This window comes from Schistocerca piceifrons, chromosome 1 (assembly GCF_021461385.2).
Source record: "Schistocerca piceifrons isolate TAMUIC-IGC-003096 chromosome 1, iqSchPice1.1, whole genome shotgun sequence".
NCBI classification, from domain to species: Eukaryota; Metazoa; Arthropoda; class Insecta; order Orthoptera; family Acrididae; genus Schistocerca; species Schistocerca piceifrons.
Window position 1 is genome coordinate 189,340,617 of NC_060138.1, and position 15,182 is coordinate 189,355,798.

At 43.6% G+C, this 15,182-nt stretch overlaps 1 protein-coding gene across 1 annotated transcript in view; it reads left to right on the forward strand.

Moving 5' to 3' along the window:
• The window catches only part of LOC124785478 (probable Rho GTPase-activating protein CG5521), a 261,077-nt gene that overhangs the window by 8,597 nt on the left and 237,298 nt on the right, over positions 1–15,182 (forward strand). The window contains exon 2 of the mRNA XM_047254185.1: positions 3,555–3,665. Within this exon, the coding sequence (XP_047110141.1) occupies positions 3,555–3,665 (111 nt within the window). The remainder of the gene's footprint in view (positions 1–3,554; positions 3,666–15,182) is intronic.

Below are 15,182 nucleotides of genomic sequence, written 5' to 3' on the forward strand. Positions count from 1 at the left end.
TTGTGTGATTCCCAGCTGTTTATGGTTGCACATTTTGCAAGTCTGTTAGGCCACTGGAAAAAAAAAAAAGAATTGCAGTCCACTGTTATACTAGCTGCATGTACACTTAAGATCAGCCCAATTCAGTCACTTTACATTGTATTAGGAGCCCAAACTTGCTGTTACCAACATCTCCTCAAGATTCAACAACAGTGAATTCTGTGTTGTAGGTGGCTGAATGATGTACTATGGCTTGCCCATCCAGGAACAGTTTCCGAGTTACCATCTGTGAGCAAGATTCATGCAATGAGTTGCTTTCCAGAAAATTTTGTGGCGAATATTAATATTTTACACAGAGATGTAGTAAATTACTAACTTGACTGTTTAGGAGGGTCTGAACGGTTTTAGGTTTGATAAATTTTAGAAAATTAAGTGTGTAAAAAATGACTGTACATTGTTATCGGTAAATATTTAGAGGAGGGTCAACATTTTAATCTGATGTATGACAATATTTGAAAACTTGACCACACCACTGACTGTTATTTTCTTTGACACTATCTAGAGAAATAATCCTGTATCCTGCCCCTCTCATCTGGCCTCTTTGTCAAAGAGTCTATCCTCTTTAGTGAAGACCAGCCTGTTTTCCTGGAGATTCCATTTAATGTGTTAGAGAGAGAAGATAATATTTAATTGCTCCAATTTTCTGAATGGCCTCTAAACTTGATAGGAAACACATCAAGCATCCTTCTTTTTTTTAAGTAGGTATGATGATCAGATCTGCTGGGGATTTTTCCAAGATTCCATTTTTGTCTGCAAACCTTATGTAGTTTATTTTTTGTTACTTTTTTGTAAACATTTTCTTTATACTGTTTCATCTTTAATTTCAGCTTCTTTTGCAAATATGGTGAAAATGGCCAATCTTGTTGAACATCTTTTGCTCTGGCATTGCTTCTCATAGGCAATTGCTTCTATTATTGTCCATTTCTTCTTAGAAAACTGACAAATTATCTCCTATCATTTACATCAATACCCATTTCTTCAGTCAGAGCATAAGTTGCTTGTCAATAAATCATAACAATTTTTTTTAAAATTCTGTATGGTTTTGGCATGGCTTCTTTTTGTCTCCATATTTAATTATCCAGATTAAATTGCTTGACTTATTTACTTGCTTTCTCTGAGATCAGATGGTGTCAGTTCCTTCATTTTCCTCCTTATTGTATTGACTAAGATGTGCAACAGTGTCTTTAAGAAATATGATAGAAAAGTAATTGTTTTGAGGCCTATATTATGAAATGCTTTTCATTCTTTTGATTGGCCAATGAGAGGAGTTTTTCTGTAGCTGAAACTTCCACATAATTCATAACAGTTTTAACAAACAGGACTGCATTAACTGCATCAAGGTTACAGTGTTTACCTATATCAAGTGTATAATAATAACAATATGAAAATTATAGAAATTATTGTTGAGAACGAGGGGAACTTCTCATCGCACCCAACCCCCCCTCCCCCCCCCCCCCTACTACCTCATTTTAGTGGTGAAATGGCGCAGTGGGTAGTCAGTCAAAAACTGAACACAGATCAACAGATCAAGCATGAAAACAGAAAGGTGTACTGAACTGTGAAGAAAGAAGAAAACTAGAAACAGCAAATGGTCCAACCTCAAGATGTGCAACAATAAGCAGATTACAAGAGGACTCTGGTGTCATGGTTCTGTGGTAACACTGTTGGACTGCAAAGTGGGAGATCCGTGTTCAGATCTTGCACCCCCTCCCTTTTATTTAACAAAATTATGACCTACTTTGTCTGTAGTCTCGGCAATTGGGCAATTGTCACACTATACATTGGTTATAGAATATGAATCGTGTGGTAAGAATATATTATCGTCGTAAGTAAATGTGATGTATTGTGAGAGCAGGCGAGTTACCCTATAGACCTGACACAGAAATAAAAATGACAAATCAACGAGTGTAAACTATATTACAGCAAAAGAATTCAAGAGTCAAATCATCCAAAATGGTAGTCAAGAGGCATAAATGTGGTACTTGTGTAGAAGAAAGGAAGTTCGTACATCTGGAGGTCACGAGACTATTCAAGTTTGCTCAATGTTGTACATCTTAAATGTGAACCTTTCACTGTTTGTATTTTGCTTCTTTTTTTCACAGTTCTGTACACCTTCTTTTTTCTTTTCACACTTGATCTGTGTTCAGTTTTTGACGGACTATCCACTGTTACCATCTTACCATTAAATCTGAGGAGGGTGTGATGGAGAGTTTTCCTTGTCCCTTGTCAGTAGTTTCCAGTAGGGTTTAATTATAAATTAGCTCCTCTCCGTAATATAAATCGCGCATGTACTATTTCCAATATTGAAGATGTCCCTATTACCTGTTTTGTTGTGTGTGTGTGTGTGTGTGTGTGTGTGTGTGTGTGTGTGTGTGTGTGTGTGTGTACCTGTCCTTTTTTCCCCCTAAGGTAAGTCTTTCCGCTTCCGCTCCCGGGATTGGAATGACTCCTTACCCTCTCCCTTAAAACCCACATCCTTTCGTCTTTCCCTCTCCTTCCCTCTTTCCTGATGAAGCAACCGTTGGTTGCGAAAGCTTGAATTTTGTGTGTATGTTTGTGTGTCTATCAACCTGCCAGCGCTTTCGTTTGGTAAGTCACATCTTCTTTGTTTTTAGATATATTTTTCCCAAGTGGAATGTTTCCCTCTATTATATATATATATATCCCCTTTTCTCTTTTTTTAAAATCTTGTTCTCAGTTGATGTAGAAATTTTTCTTTGTAGTTAGCTCATGTGATGCATGGAACATGTTCATCAACAGTATTTCCATTGTTGTGTACCTGTATTTGCTTCTATCTTTGTTTTTATATTGTCCTTTTTAAAACTCCAGCTTATTTCGCAATGTTTATCTAAGTTCTCTGCCTATGTCTTTTTTCTGCCGTGTTTAAAATCTCATGAGTGGTGCTAAGTATCTTTGATTCTAGCTTAATTTTTCCTGACATCCTATTTTATGTTTTGACAATACATTGTTCTCTTTCTGCACAAGGTTCACCATCTTCACAAATAATGTCTATAGTGCCCATTTCTTCCTCAGTGTATTTCTTTACCTTTAGTCCTTTTAGGTGCCACCTCTTTTGGATCACATCTTTGATTGCAGTTGGCAAAACATAACCAAATATCACCACATATAAAAATAACTGTGGCTGTGCTTTGATGTTTTGTATTGATAATTCACTTTAATGTTAACCTATTGTGTGTTTTCAGCTTCCCGTATACACCTATTTTTTATAGGCACTTCTAAGAATATCTATTGTTTATTGGGAACTGTGATAGTAAATTTTGGTGAATTAAGGAAAGATAACGCATTGTTTGTTAAGTTTTGTAAATTGTATTTTCTCCATGGCATAATGTTAATTTACTTTCAGATGTCGTGAAGAAACACTAGAAACTAGATCTAAAGCTTCACTGTGTTTTTGGTGCAATACAAACACACACACACACACACACACACACACACACACACAGCTGTGTTTAAAATTGCATATGAGGAAATACATTATTTTTTTCTTTTTGCAGAACATGTCGATGTCGAGGAGGCAAAAACTTTCTTTGAGAGCAATTTCAGTCACATCTACTGCATCCTTTATGACAGTTTTGTAGCAGCTGAAGCAAATCTGAAGCAGAGAGGTTGGTACAAAATACAGAATCCATTCTATAACTCATTATCTGGGTATACGGAACATGTGTAGTGTATGTGTTAAAATAATAGTTCAGCATCAGGTGTATGTCGTGTGTGTGTGTGTGTGTGTGTGTGTGTGTGTGTGTGTGTGTGTGTGTGTGTTTGTGTGTGTGTGTTTAAAACTATAGCAAACTATTACTGCAACATTAAAATCTTTTGGTGAACAACTCTCAATCTGTATCCAGACATCTGTAAAGTATGAAAAAATAAATGGGTGCTCTCAAGCACTTATGAGTGTTCTGTGGAAAAGGAGGTTGGTTACAATCGGGTGTAGTAAGCTACTGTGGGAGAACACATCTGTTACCATGTGTGTAAAAGGCAAATAGTGCAAATAAACAAAACTGTTTGATTTTCAGACTGAAGGTAATGCTGTGAAATAGTTCAGTTCACACTTAACAGAAAGAAAGCAAAGAGTAGTATTAATATCATGTCAAGGAAATTATTTCTGTACAGAAAAATGATTTCACGGGAAGACACACAAGGTACCATTTTAAGCCCAATCATGTTTCAATTTCTCACAGTTGATTTATATTTAAATGTAACTTAAGATTCAGTTCATTTGCTGATGACACACACATTCTCATTCCAAGTAAAACTACAGAACACATTCCTCAAAGAGGCAGTGATACCATTAATAGCTTAGAACATTGGCTGGCTCTAAATTGGTTAAAACTAGACACAATTAACCCAGTTTAAAACTATATAGTAAAAATCAAGTAAGTAAAATTATCCACAATTAACCCAGTTTAATATTATGTAGTAAAAATCAAGTGATTAAAATTATCCATATAAGCTAGGATCTTAAGGAAGTCAATGCTATCAAATTCCTGGTGAGATTTTTAGAAAATAAAATAAGCATAATTTTTAGACACAAATTTATTAGCAAATGAAGTGTCTTGGATTCACACTCAGAATACTTCCCTGCGGAAGTGATGTGGACACAAGAAAATTTGTCTGTCACAGCTGCTTTGAGTCTGTTGTAAGGTACAGAATAATTTTTCATGGGAATATAAATTGTGCAAACAGAATATTATTATCAACAGGAGAAAATTATTAGAATATGAATAATTAAAAAATATGTGTAATTAAGGGAAGGGACCATGCAGCCCACTGTTTGGGACATGGGGGGTCAACTGGTGGCCCGCGGGCTGGATCTGGCCCACGACTGGTGTCAGTGTGGTCCATGGAAGAAATCTGTGGGAGAATTTTGCAGCAGCTATTTTTAAGACAGCTACTGAAAAATGTTGTACATAAAGAAACAATCGTCACAGTGTGTAAATGACTGTAGATGAACTGGGATGAACATAAAATGAGTGTACTCTCAAAAACTTGTATTTTGAAGCATAATATGTCGGCTTGGCATGTCTGGAAAGATGTGCCATTCATATTCATATCTGTGAGGTTGCCCTTGCCTGGTTTAGGGGGTCTACATGTTTTAGCTATTCTGTGTATTTACTGTTATGAACAGTTTATCTTTGTTTATAGGTATTTAGAATTATTATTAGGAAACAATTGTAAACATGTGTACAATACCATGAAAAAGAAAATTTCAAGTTTTATTTTTACAGATTAAAACTCTATGCTCAGACTCTACGGTACATGGCTGATGAAAAATTATAATCAATCAAAAAAGAAAATTTTCAATAGTGTGGAACTAGAATTTGCTGCAAAGACAATACATGCCTTCCTTGTGCAATCCGAAAGTGAAAAGTTCACAGTGGAACAACAGTAAGAAATAAGATAGATCGCTAATCATCACATAGAACTGACACTGAATGCAGTCAGTCTCATTTTAAAAGTATGTTTACAAGTAGACTAAACTAACAGGCTGAGTCTGTAAGGTACAGACAACAACACCCCCCCCCCCCCCCCCACACACACACACACACACACACACACATGTTAATAAATGTATAATTCACACAAATGTAGCCACTGTCGTTTATGGGAGCAGTCAGACCTTAACATCCAGAGGTGACAGTGGCCATGGTGCGTGCGAGAGAGAGAGAGAGAGAGAGAGAGAGAGAGAGAGGGGGGGGGGGGGGGGCGAATATGTCTGAAGGAGGGCAGAGTAGCTCAATCTACGTGTATTTGTCCAGCTCCAGATTCTTACAATTATAGTTGAATTATCTCTGCAGATTAATATGATAACCTTGTTCTGGTGGCTAGACATTAGTATTAATCTGGTTTTTTGATTCTATGTTTATGTCTCAATGGTATTACTTATATTGCTGACCCACCTGCACATTAAATCAATGATTTATATCTGTACATAAATGAGATAATAAAATTCTGATCTTGCATAACTTATAATATAAAATGTTGTCACAGAAGTTGAGGAATAGGGAAGTCATACAGCTTCTTGAACCAAGATGCACAACTTAGGATGCAAACCAAACATACACATGGGTATAGGTTACTTAATCAGTTGCTGCAGTCAGATCCAGTGGGTCAAATTTCCCTGAGATATTGGCTCCAGCTCTGTCTTTCTGTTGTTCTTCACTTCCATCCATTCAGCAGTCCTCCTTACTGTAAATTTTTTGAAGCAGTCTATTCACTGGGGTCAGGGATGTCACATAGGTCTGGTGCTAGTCATTTTGACATTTCACACTTTTTGGTCACTGGCTGTGTGGCAAACAAACAACGTGATTTGCCCATTGTAGGTGTAGCACTTCGATTGTCATTAAAAGTAGCACCTACTGCATGCAGTGTTAAGGATCATCTGTGCACAGTATCTGCATTAGCTCTTATTTGCATTTCAAACCCAGTACGTTAGCCATTCTGATTTGGTGACGTCCTTATGTACCCCTTTGGTTGATACTTCTGGCAACACAGGAATCACACTCTGATGCATGAGCTGCTAAATCCCTTAACATACCAGGGAGTAGATGCCCATCTTCTTGGGGCATCAGAACTCCTGGCACGCTGATCGTGCCAGGTGCCCTTTGTTGTGGCTGCATGGAGCCCATGTGGAGACCTCTTGATCAGAGTAAATGTTATCAGGACAGACATTTTGCACAAAAATGTGTCAAATTAAACTGGAACAATGGTCACCGCATCAGGCATGTCAAAGACATTTTGATGCAGACACCCCTTACTGCTTTCCCTAATCAGGGTACCCTGTGGGTAGAGGAAGAAGCCAGATGTCTGGAAGCAAAACAATTTATCCAATATTTACAATGTGCTTGAACTGATGGGGATACTTTCATTGTGACAAAGCCGTTATTTTTTGTGGAACATACTAAAGGCAAATTTGGAGAAGTTGAGTCTTCGGAAGAAACGTGCAATGGATCACTACTGATTAAAGCCTCCTCAGCTGCACAGTCTACAGGCCATCAGACATGTGATCTTCTGGGTGATTGATGAGTGACCATTGTCCCACACAAACCTTTGAATATGGTCTAAGGAATTACATTCCACAGAGACCTTACACTCCAAACAGACAAGGAGCTAGGGACTAATCTTGAGCAGGAAGGTATACATATTGTCTGATGTGCCCAGGGAGGTCCCAAAGATAATCGAACAGGAGGTCTTTTATCTTAGCCTTTGAAGGGATTGTACTAAAAAAAAATATATATATCAGAGTGTAAAAGTGTGTCGTGATACCTTACACCCCCCCCCCCCTTCCCCCACCATGCAACAATTCCAGTGCTTGGAAAGCCCCAAATTTGGCAGCTACAGACAATCACTCCACAAAGGAATTTTTGGTGAACAGCCATCTTTGTGTGTCCATTGCACAGTGTGCCAGCCTCCACTTTCATAGGTTTGTCAAGTATTCAAGAAAGAAAAGAAAATACTGAATATAAATCTAGTGACTGTCTCTCGTGAACTGGAGGGGGGGGGGGGGGGGGGAATAAAGGGGAGAAGCCTACATTCTGTTCCAATGACCAATTATGTGAAAGTTGCTGCTTAACCACCATTACCTCAATGGTTTCCAAACCAATTCTCCCACTGCTCTCCTCTCTTATGCTTCCCATGACACCATATTCAGGAACTACTTCTTGCACTCGACTGTAGAAGCAGCTTCCTTGTCTAGCATCTACTGGTGACAGGACTTCCTCCTGGGACTCCTGCTTCTAGAAATCAACAGATTAAAGGCCAAAGGCCGAACACCAGCTTGTAGCTGAAACAATCACTGCTTGTGGGTCCTAGGGCTGCTTGCCCTTCATCCATCCCCATTCTCATTGTGGATAATCCATCACAATAATCTTGTCCGCTAAAGGCTGAGGAGGAGAAGGATAATCAGGACAAAACTATTCTGGTGAGCTCAAAGGCACCAGATCCCCAAAGTGTCAGATTTTGAAACAATGGTAATTGATGTTGTCCCATCCCCATCGGTGACAGGCAATGACCCTGGGGCTTGACTGGCCCTCCTGGCTCCTCCGTGTGTAAGCTGGACACTCATAATGTGATCATTTAGTGTTACTGTAATGGCTGTTACTGTTACCTGCCAGAACTACATCGTCATCTTTCTTCCTATTCTGCACTTTGTGCTATTCTGCAAGATCCACACTTCACACTGATGACCTTTCTCTAATGTTCACTTGGTTATCCTGCACTCTGTTAGAAACCTATTGGCCCTGAGAGGGCATCTAGAGGGGTCTGTACACTGGTTCACAAAGATGTTGTCAGTGAGTGTATTCCCTTTTGTACCACGTTGAAAGTAATAGCAGTGTGGGTGCAAATGACTGCGCCCCTCGCACGCCACCTTTTCTCCTACTTTGGGACTGTAGGCACAATGACGACAGCCCCTGTGTGATAGGGGTCTTGTAATTGACTAGCCTCTTACTGAGCTTGACATATGTGTCATAATGATTGTGCTTGTAACAATGTCAGTGTCACCTATGATGCCTTTTCTGCTATCGTCATAATGATCTCTTCCCCCAGCTTCAGGGCTTCACTACGTCGGTCACTATATGACCACTTTGCAGTGATCCTGTCGCTTCCTTATTGTTGCCAGATGGACCAACTATCACATTGCGTGCTTCGAAGAGTGAACTGGCTGTCGTATACCTCTGCTGTGACCTTCACCCCCTCTCTGTCAGGTTGCACCATTGAGATTGTGCTAGACATCTCTGACACAATCACCCATGCTGGAATTGCTATTCCCCTTTCTAGAAGTCCCCCATCCGCTGGCTAGTGCTGTGGTAGCTGTTCAGGATCATCGTAGTACACTGCAATGTCTCAAGAAGCACCCTTCGCAGACCACCCTCCTCACTTTTAAGCAACTTTGTGCTAAGGCTCACTATCTAATTAAAAGCAGCTATAATAATTGCTGGGAGTGCTATGTTTCATCCCTGGGTTCATATGCTTCTTCATCCCAGGTGTGGACAAAGTTCCATATTTGTCTGGATGGCCAAAGATTCACAACTGTAATGGGTCTCTTCTGTCAGGATAGTCTGTGTACTGACACATCTGTTCTTATTGAGTATATTGCAACCCACTCTGTGATGGCTTTGATTACCTCTTATGCAGCTGCCGTCTGGACATGTAAGTGATCAGTTGAATACCTCCCCCTTTTCCTTCACCTCACAGTGTGCCGAATTATAAATGAACCAACTGACTGCGAACTGCTTCAGGCTCTTGTCTCATGTCACAATACAGCCCCGTGCCCCAATTCCATTCACAATAGGGTGGTACGACATCAGAGTGTTACTCAAGGGCTCCGTTGCCTCAGGTTCTTCATCTTTATTTGGCTCAATGGTGTCTTCCTTTTGTAATAGCAAGATAGTATTGTTCCAGTCCTTAAGCTGGGCAAGAGCCGAGATCCATTGACAATTACCATTTCATTTGCCTCACCAGTGTGCTCCGCAAACTGCTTGAAATGAAGGTTGCATGCCAATAATGCTCAATTCTCAAATCTCACCGCCTTTTTCCTGCTATCAGTGTAGTTTCCTGGAGGCACGATCCACAATTAACCAACTGGCTAAGTTGGAAATGTCCCTCTGGCAGTCATTTTTCTTAATTCCAACACCTCCTTGCAGTCTTTTTTGACATATGTAATGTGTACTTTCCCTTCATGGCTTTTTATTAGTCAGTTTTTATCTCTCTGGTTGTTCTGGATTATATAGTTGATACTTCACTCTGCTCGCCACAGGTCAAAGAGAATGGCATCCCTCAGTGCTCCATGCTGAGTGTCACACTACTTTTCATTGCCATCAACGAGGTGGGGGGGTTTAGAATAGGCCTGAGGTATTCGTGCCTGTCGTAAGAGGTGACTAAAAGGAGTCTCACACTTTTTATCTCTGAGTTCAGGTCCCATCCTGTGGTTTGACGTGTCACTTTCAAAATTCTTCAGAAGTGCGGGCCATATGGGGAAGGACGCCTCACGTGGTGCACGAGTACCCTTAGATTCGATCTCCTGAATCTCTTGTCATGGCTTTGCATTTCCACCTGCTATATAACTATTTGGGCGAGGACACTTTCCGTGGTATGTTATCTCCTTCCATTGTCTCCTGTCCTCTTTCGTCCCCATGACAATATTGGATTTCTCCAGCATGGTAGCCAGTCCGCTGTGGTGGGGCTGTCATGCAATCATTTGGTGGTAGCCCCCTGGCAACACAGAGATCGCGCTGCTGATGCCTGAGCTGTAAACTCCCCACATATGCCAAGGAGTAGATGCCTGTCTTCCTGAGGCATCAGGACTCCTGGCAGCAGCCATCGTGCCAGTTGGCTTTTGCTGTGGCTGGGTGGTGCCCGTGGGGAGAGCCCCTGATCGGAGTGGATGGCATCAGGGCGGATGACCTGCAATGAAGCAGACTAAGTCATCTCTTGCTTTTGACCGTATGGCACCAGCAGTCTCTAAGAAGGGTAAGATAGAATACAATGCTGACAGGTATGACCCTAAATCGTTTCCCTCCCCCAGTACACCATGGGAGGAACGTAGAGCTGCAAAACGGAGAGAGCCATATTCACCTTGGTTTTTAGTCTGTAGCAGAACTGATGAGGACTCTTTTCTACCGACGAAGCCTCAACTTTTCGTTGAACATCTTGAGGGTAAGATTGGAGAAATGACAGCACTGTCCAAGATGTGAAATGGTGCAGTCTAGATTCAGACAACATCCCCAGCCCAATCCCGAGTGTTACTCACCTGTGACAAGCTAGGTGATATTCCTGTCTCTGTCACTCCCCATAAAAGCCTCAACATGGTCCAGGGGATTATTTTCCATTGTGACCTCCTCTTACAGTCTGACGACGAGCTCCGCACCAACTTAGAACGTCGGGGTGTTCATTTCATCCGGCACGTTTAAAAGGGACCCAAAGACAACAGTGATTCTACCGGTTCCTTTATCTTGGCCTTTGAGGGTGATTCATTGCCTGAAAAGGTCAAGGTGATGGTTTGCCGCTGTGACGTTAAATCATACATCCCCCTATGCGGTGCTTTAAGTGCTGGAAGTTTGGGCGCATGTGTTCCCGCTGCACTTCCAGCGCCACATGTCGAGACTGCGGATGTCCACTGCACCCAGATACTCCATGTGCACCACCTCCCACATGCATCAGCTGTGGAGAGCACCACTTCCCTTACTCACCAGACTGCCCAGTACTGCAAAAGGCGCAGAAAATTATGGAGTACAAGACCCTGGCAGGTTGACTTACACAGAGGCTAAACATAAATTCGAAAGATTACACCCCATTCGGTTGACGTTGACATACGCCACAACTACATCACCATCGCCTTCCTAAGTGCCAGTGGTTCATCACTCTGTCCCATGAACAGTGGGCCCTCTGGGTCTCCTGAATACATCTGCCGCCGTGATGGTAGGGGGGAAATCTCCTTCCAAAGTACCTTCTTTGGGAGCAACCATTTCAAATGTTTTCTGTTAAATGTGAGCTATTTGGGGATGAACTCCCAAACTAGTTTCCATGGTGCAGCCTTCTCTCCCCCTCCACTTCCTTTTCCCTTTGCACCCTGGCCCCCTTCCTACTAGGTCACCAGCACGGTAGCCAGTCCGTGTGGTGGGACTGTTAAGTACCACTTGGCTGAGCCCTCTGACAACACAGGGACTTACCAAGAGGTGGAACATAAATTTGAGTGATTACACCCCGTTTGGTTGACGTACACATATGCTGCAGCTACTTTAACATTGCTGCCACACTGTGTGCCACGAACAGTGGACCCTCTGGGCCTCCAGAATACATCCGCCCCCTTGGTGGTAGAGGACAAAACTTTCTCCATTGCTCCCAAAGCACCCACTTCGGAAGCAAGCCCCCCCCCCCCCCCCCAACCCCCCAAACGCAGGGGACATCGGTCTCCTCCCCCCTACCGGAGAAGCAACAGCATCCTCCGGCTTCTCTCGTGCGGAAGGGGTCCCTTGGGGCCCTCTCTTCCGAGGTCTCCACTAATGCCATGGCGGATACTTGCCAGTGGCTCAAGGAGCCAAAACCTGCTGGATGAAGAGCTTCACAGTCTTCCTCCATGTCTGAAGCTGCTTCACAGAAAGCTTCCCAGCAAGCCCCTAAAGCGAAGCAAGAGATCAAGCAAACTAAGTAGTAGTCTGCTAAGAAATGGGACCCTCTGGTGGCCCCAACACCACCACTCACTATCAGTTCTGCATCTGAGGATGCAGTGGAGATCTTAGCATCTCCTGTGGACCTGAATCACACTGATGCTTCATTCGCATTAGAAATGGCTACAATTACTCAGTCGGAGGCAGCCGGTGACCCTGAGGGATAACCTGCCTCCTTGCGCGCTTCATGCCTTCTCAGCCTCACAATAACGTCATCCTCCAGTGGAATTGTGGCAGGTTTTCCACTACCTGGCTGAGCTAAGGCAACTGTTAAGCTTTACACCTGCTTTCTGCATTGCCCTCCAGGAAACCTGGTTCCCGGTAATGCAGGCACCTGCCCTCCGTGGCTATAAGGGATATTACAGGAACCATTGCAACTATAATAGAGTGTGAGGTGGAGTTAGCGTCTATGTCCTGAACTGAGTATGCAGTGAACCTGTGCCCCTTCAAACCCTTCTTGAAGCTGTGGCTGTCAGGATAAGGATGGCGCAGGAAATAACTGTCTGCAACATATATCTTCCTCCAGATGGTGCAGTACCCTTGAATGCATTGGCTGCACTGATTGATCAATTCTCTAAACCTTTCCTACTTTTGGGAGATTTTAACGCTCATAACCCTTTGTGGGGTGGTACAGTTCTTATTGGCTGAGGCAGAGATGTCGAAAATTTACTGTCACAACTCAACCTCTGCTTCTTAAATATTGGGGCCACCACATATTTCAGCGTGGCACATGGCACATATTCGGCCATTGATCTCTGTTTGCAGTTGTGGCCTTTTCCCATCTATCCACTGGAGAGCACATGATGACCTGTGTGGTAGTGACCACATCTCCATCTTCCTGTCACTGCCCTGGCATCAGGCCCATGGATGCCTCCACAGATAGGCTTTAAGCAAGGTGGACTGGGAAACTTTCACCTCTGCTGTCACCGTTGAATCCTCCCCCACATGGTAACATTGACATGGTGGTTGAGCAGATAACTACAATGATTGTTTTTGTGGCGGAAAATGCAATCCCTCATTCTTTAGGGTGCCCACGGTGAAAGACAGTCCCTTGGTGGTCACCGGAAGTTGCTGAGGCAATTAAGGAGTGTCTGCAAGCTCTACAGCAGCATAAGCGGCACCCTTTCCTGGAGCACCCCATAGCCTCTAAACAGCTCCGTGCCCGCATTTGCCAGCTTATCAGAAGGCGGAAACAGAAGCGTTGGGAGAGGTACGTCTTGACCATTGGGTGCCATACGTGACCTTCCCAAGTCTGGGCAAAGATCAAACGAGTTTTTGGGTACCAGACCCCAACAGGTGTTCCTGGTGTTAACATAAATGGCGAGATAGCTACCGATGCAAATACAATTGCCGAGTACTTTGCTGAGCACTATGTTCGCGCCTCTCAGTCAGAGAATTACCTCCCAGCCTTTCGCACTCTCAGATGGCGGATGGAAGAGAAAGTCCTCCCGTTCACTACACGCCACAGTGAATCCTATAACGCCCCATTTACAGAGTGGGAGCTCCTCAGTGCCCTTGCACATTGCCCTGACACTCTCCTGGGCCCGATTGGATCCACAGTCAGATGATTAAACATCTCTCGTCTGACTACAAGCGACATCACCTCATGATCTTCAATCGGATCTGGTGCGATGGCGTTTTTCCATCGCACTGGTGGGAGAGCACCGTCATACCAGTTCTCAAGCCCGGCAAAAACGTGCTTGATGTGGATAGCTATTGGCCCATCAGCCTCACCAACGTTCCTTGTAAGCTGTTGGAATGTGTGGTGTGTCGGTGGTTAGGTTGGGTCCTGGACTTTTGTGGCCGACTGGCTCCGTGCCAGGGCAGCTTCCACCTGGCTCGCTCTACCATGGATAATCTTGTGTCCCTCGAGTCTTCCATCCGAACAGTCTTTTCCAGGCACCAACACTTTGTTGCTGTCTTTTTTGATTTATGAAAAGTGTATGACACCACCTGGCGACAGCATATCCTTGCCACATTATACGAGTGGGCTATCTGAGGCACGCTCCCGATTTTTATCCAGAATTTCCTCTCACTGCATACTTTCCGTGTCCAAGTTGGTGCCTCCCATAGTTCCACCCTTATCCAAGAGAATGGGGTTCTGCAGGGCTCTGTATTGAGTGTGTGTCTATTTTTAGTGGCCGTTAACGGTCTAGCACCAGCTGTAGGGCCATCCGTCCCAGCCTCTCTGTATGCAGACGACTTCTGCATGTTGTACTGCTCCACCAGTACTGGTGTTGCTGAGCCAGGCCTATGGGGAACCATGCACAAGGCGCAGTTGTGGGCTCTAGCCCACGGCTTTCAGTTTTCTGCTGCAAAGTCGTGTGTTATGCACTTCCGTCAGCATTGTACCATTCACCCGGAACCAGAACTTTACCTTACTGATGATCCCCTCACTATAGTGGAGACATATTGATTTTTAGGACTGGTTTTCGACGCCCAATTGACTTGGCTTCCTCACCTTTGTCAGCGTAAGCGGAAATGCTGGCAGCGCCTCAATGCCCTCTGATGTGAGGAACACCAACTGGGGTGCAGATCTCACTACACTGCTGCAGCTATACAGAGCCCTTGTTCAATCCCGCCTTGACTATGGGAGTCTGGTTTATGGTTCAGCGCTGCCCTCAGCATTGCTTTTACTCGACCCAGTGCACCACTGCGGCATTTGCCTAGCGACAGGAGCTTTTAGGATGAGTCCGGTGACCAGTGTCCTTGCAGAGGCTGTAGTTTCTCCATTGCTGGTCAGGTGTGCACAACTGCTTGCCAGTTACGCAGCACACGTTCGTAGTTCTCCTGTGCATCCGAATTACTGTTTCCTTTTCCCACCCACAGCGGTTCATCTCTCGCATCGGCAGCCCAGGTCAGGGCTTCCAATTGCAGTTTACGTCCAATCCCTCATATCTGGATTGGAGTCCTTGCCTTTACCACCTATACTCGAGGTGCAATCGTGTACACCTCCAT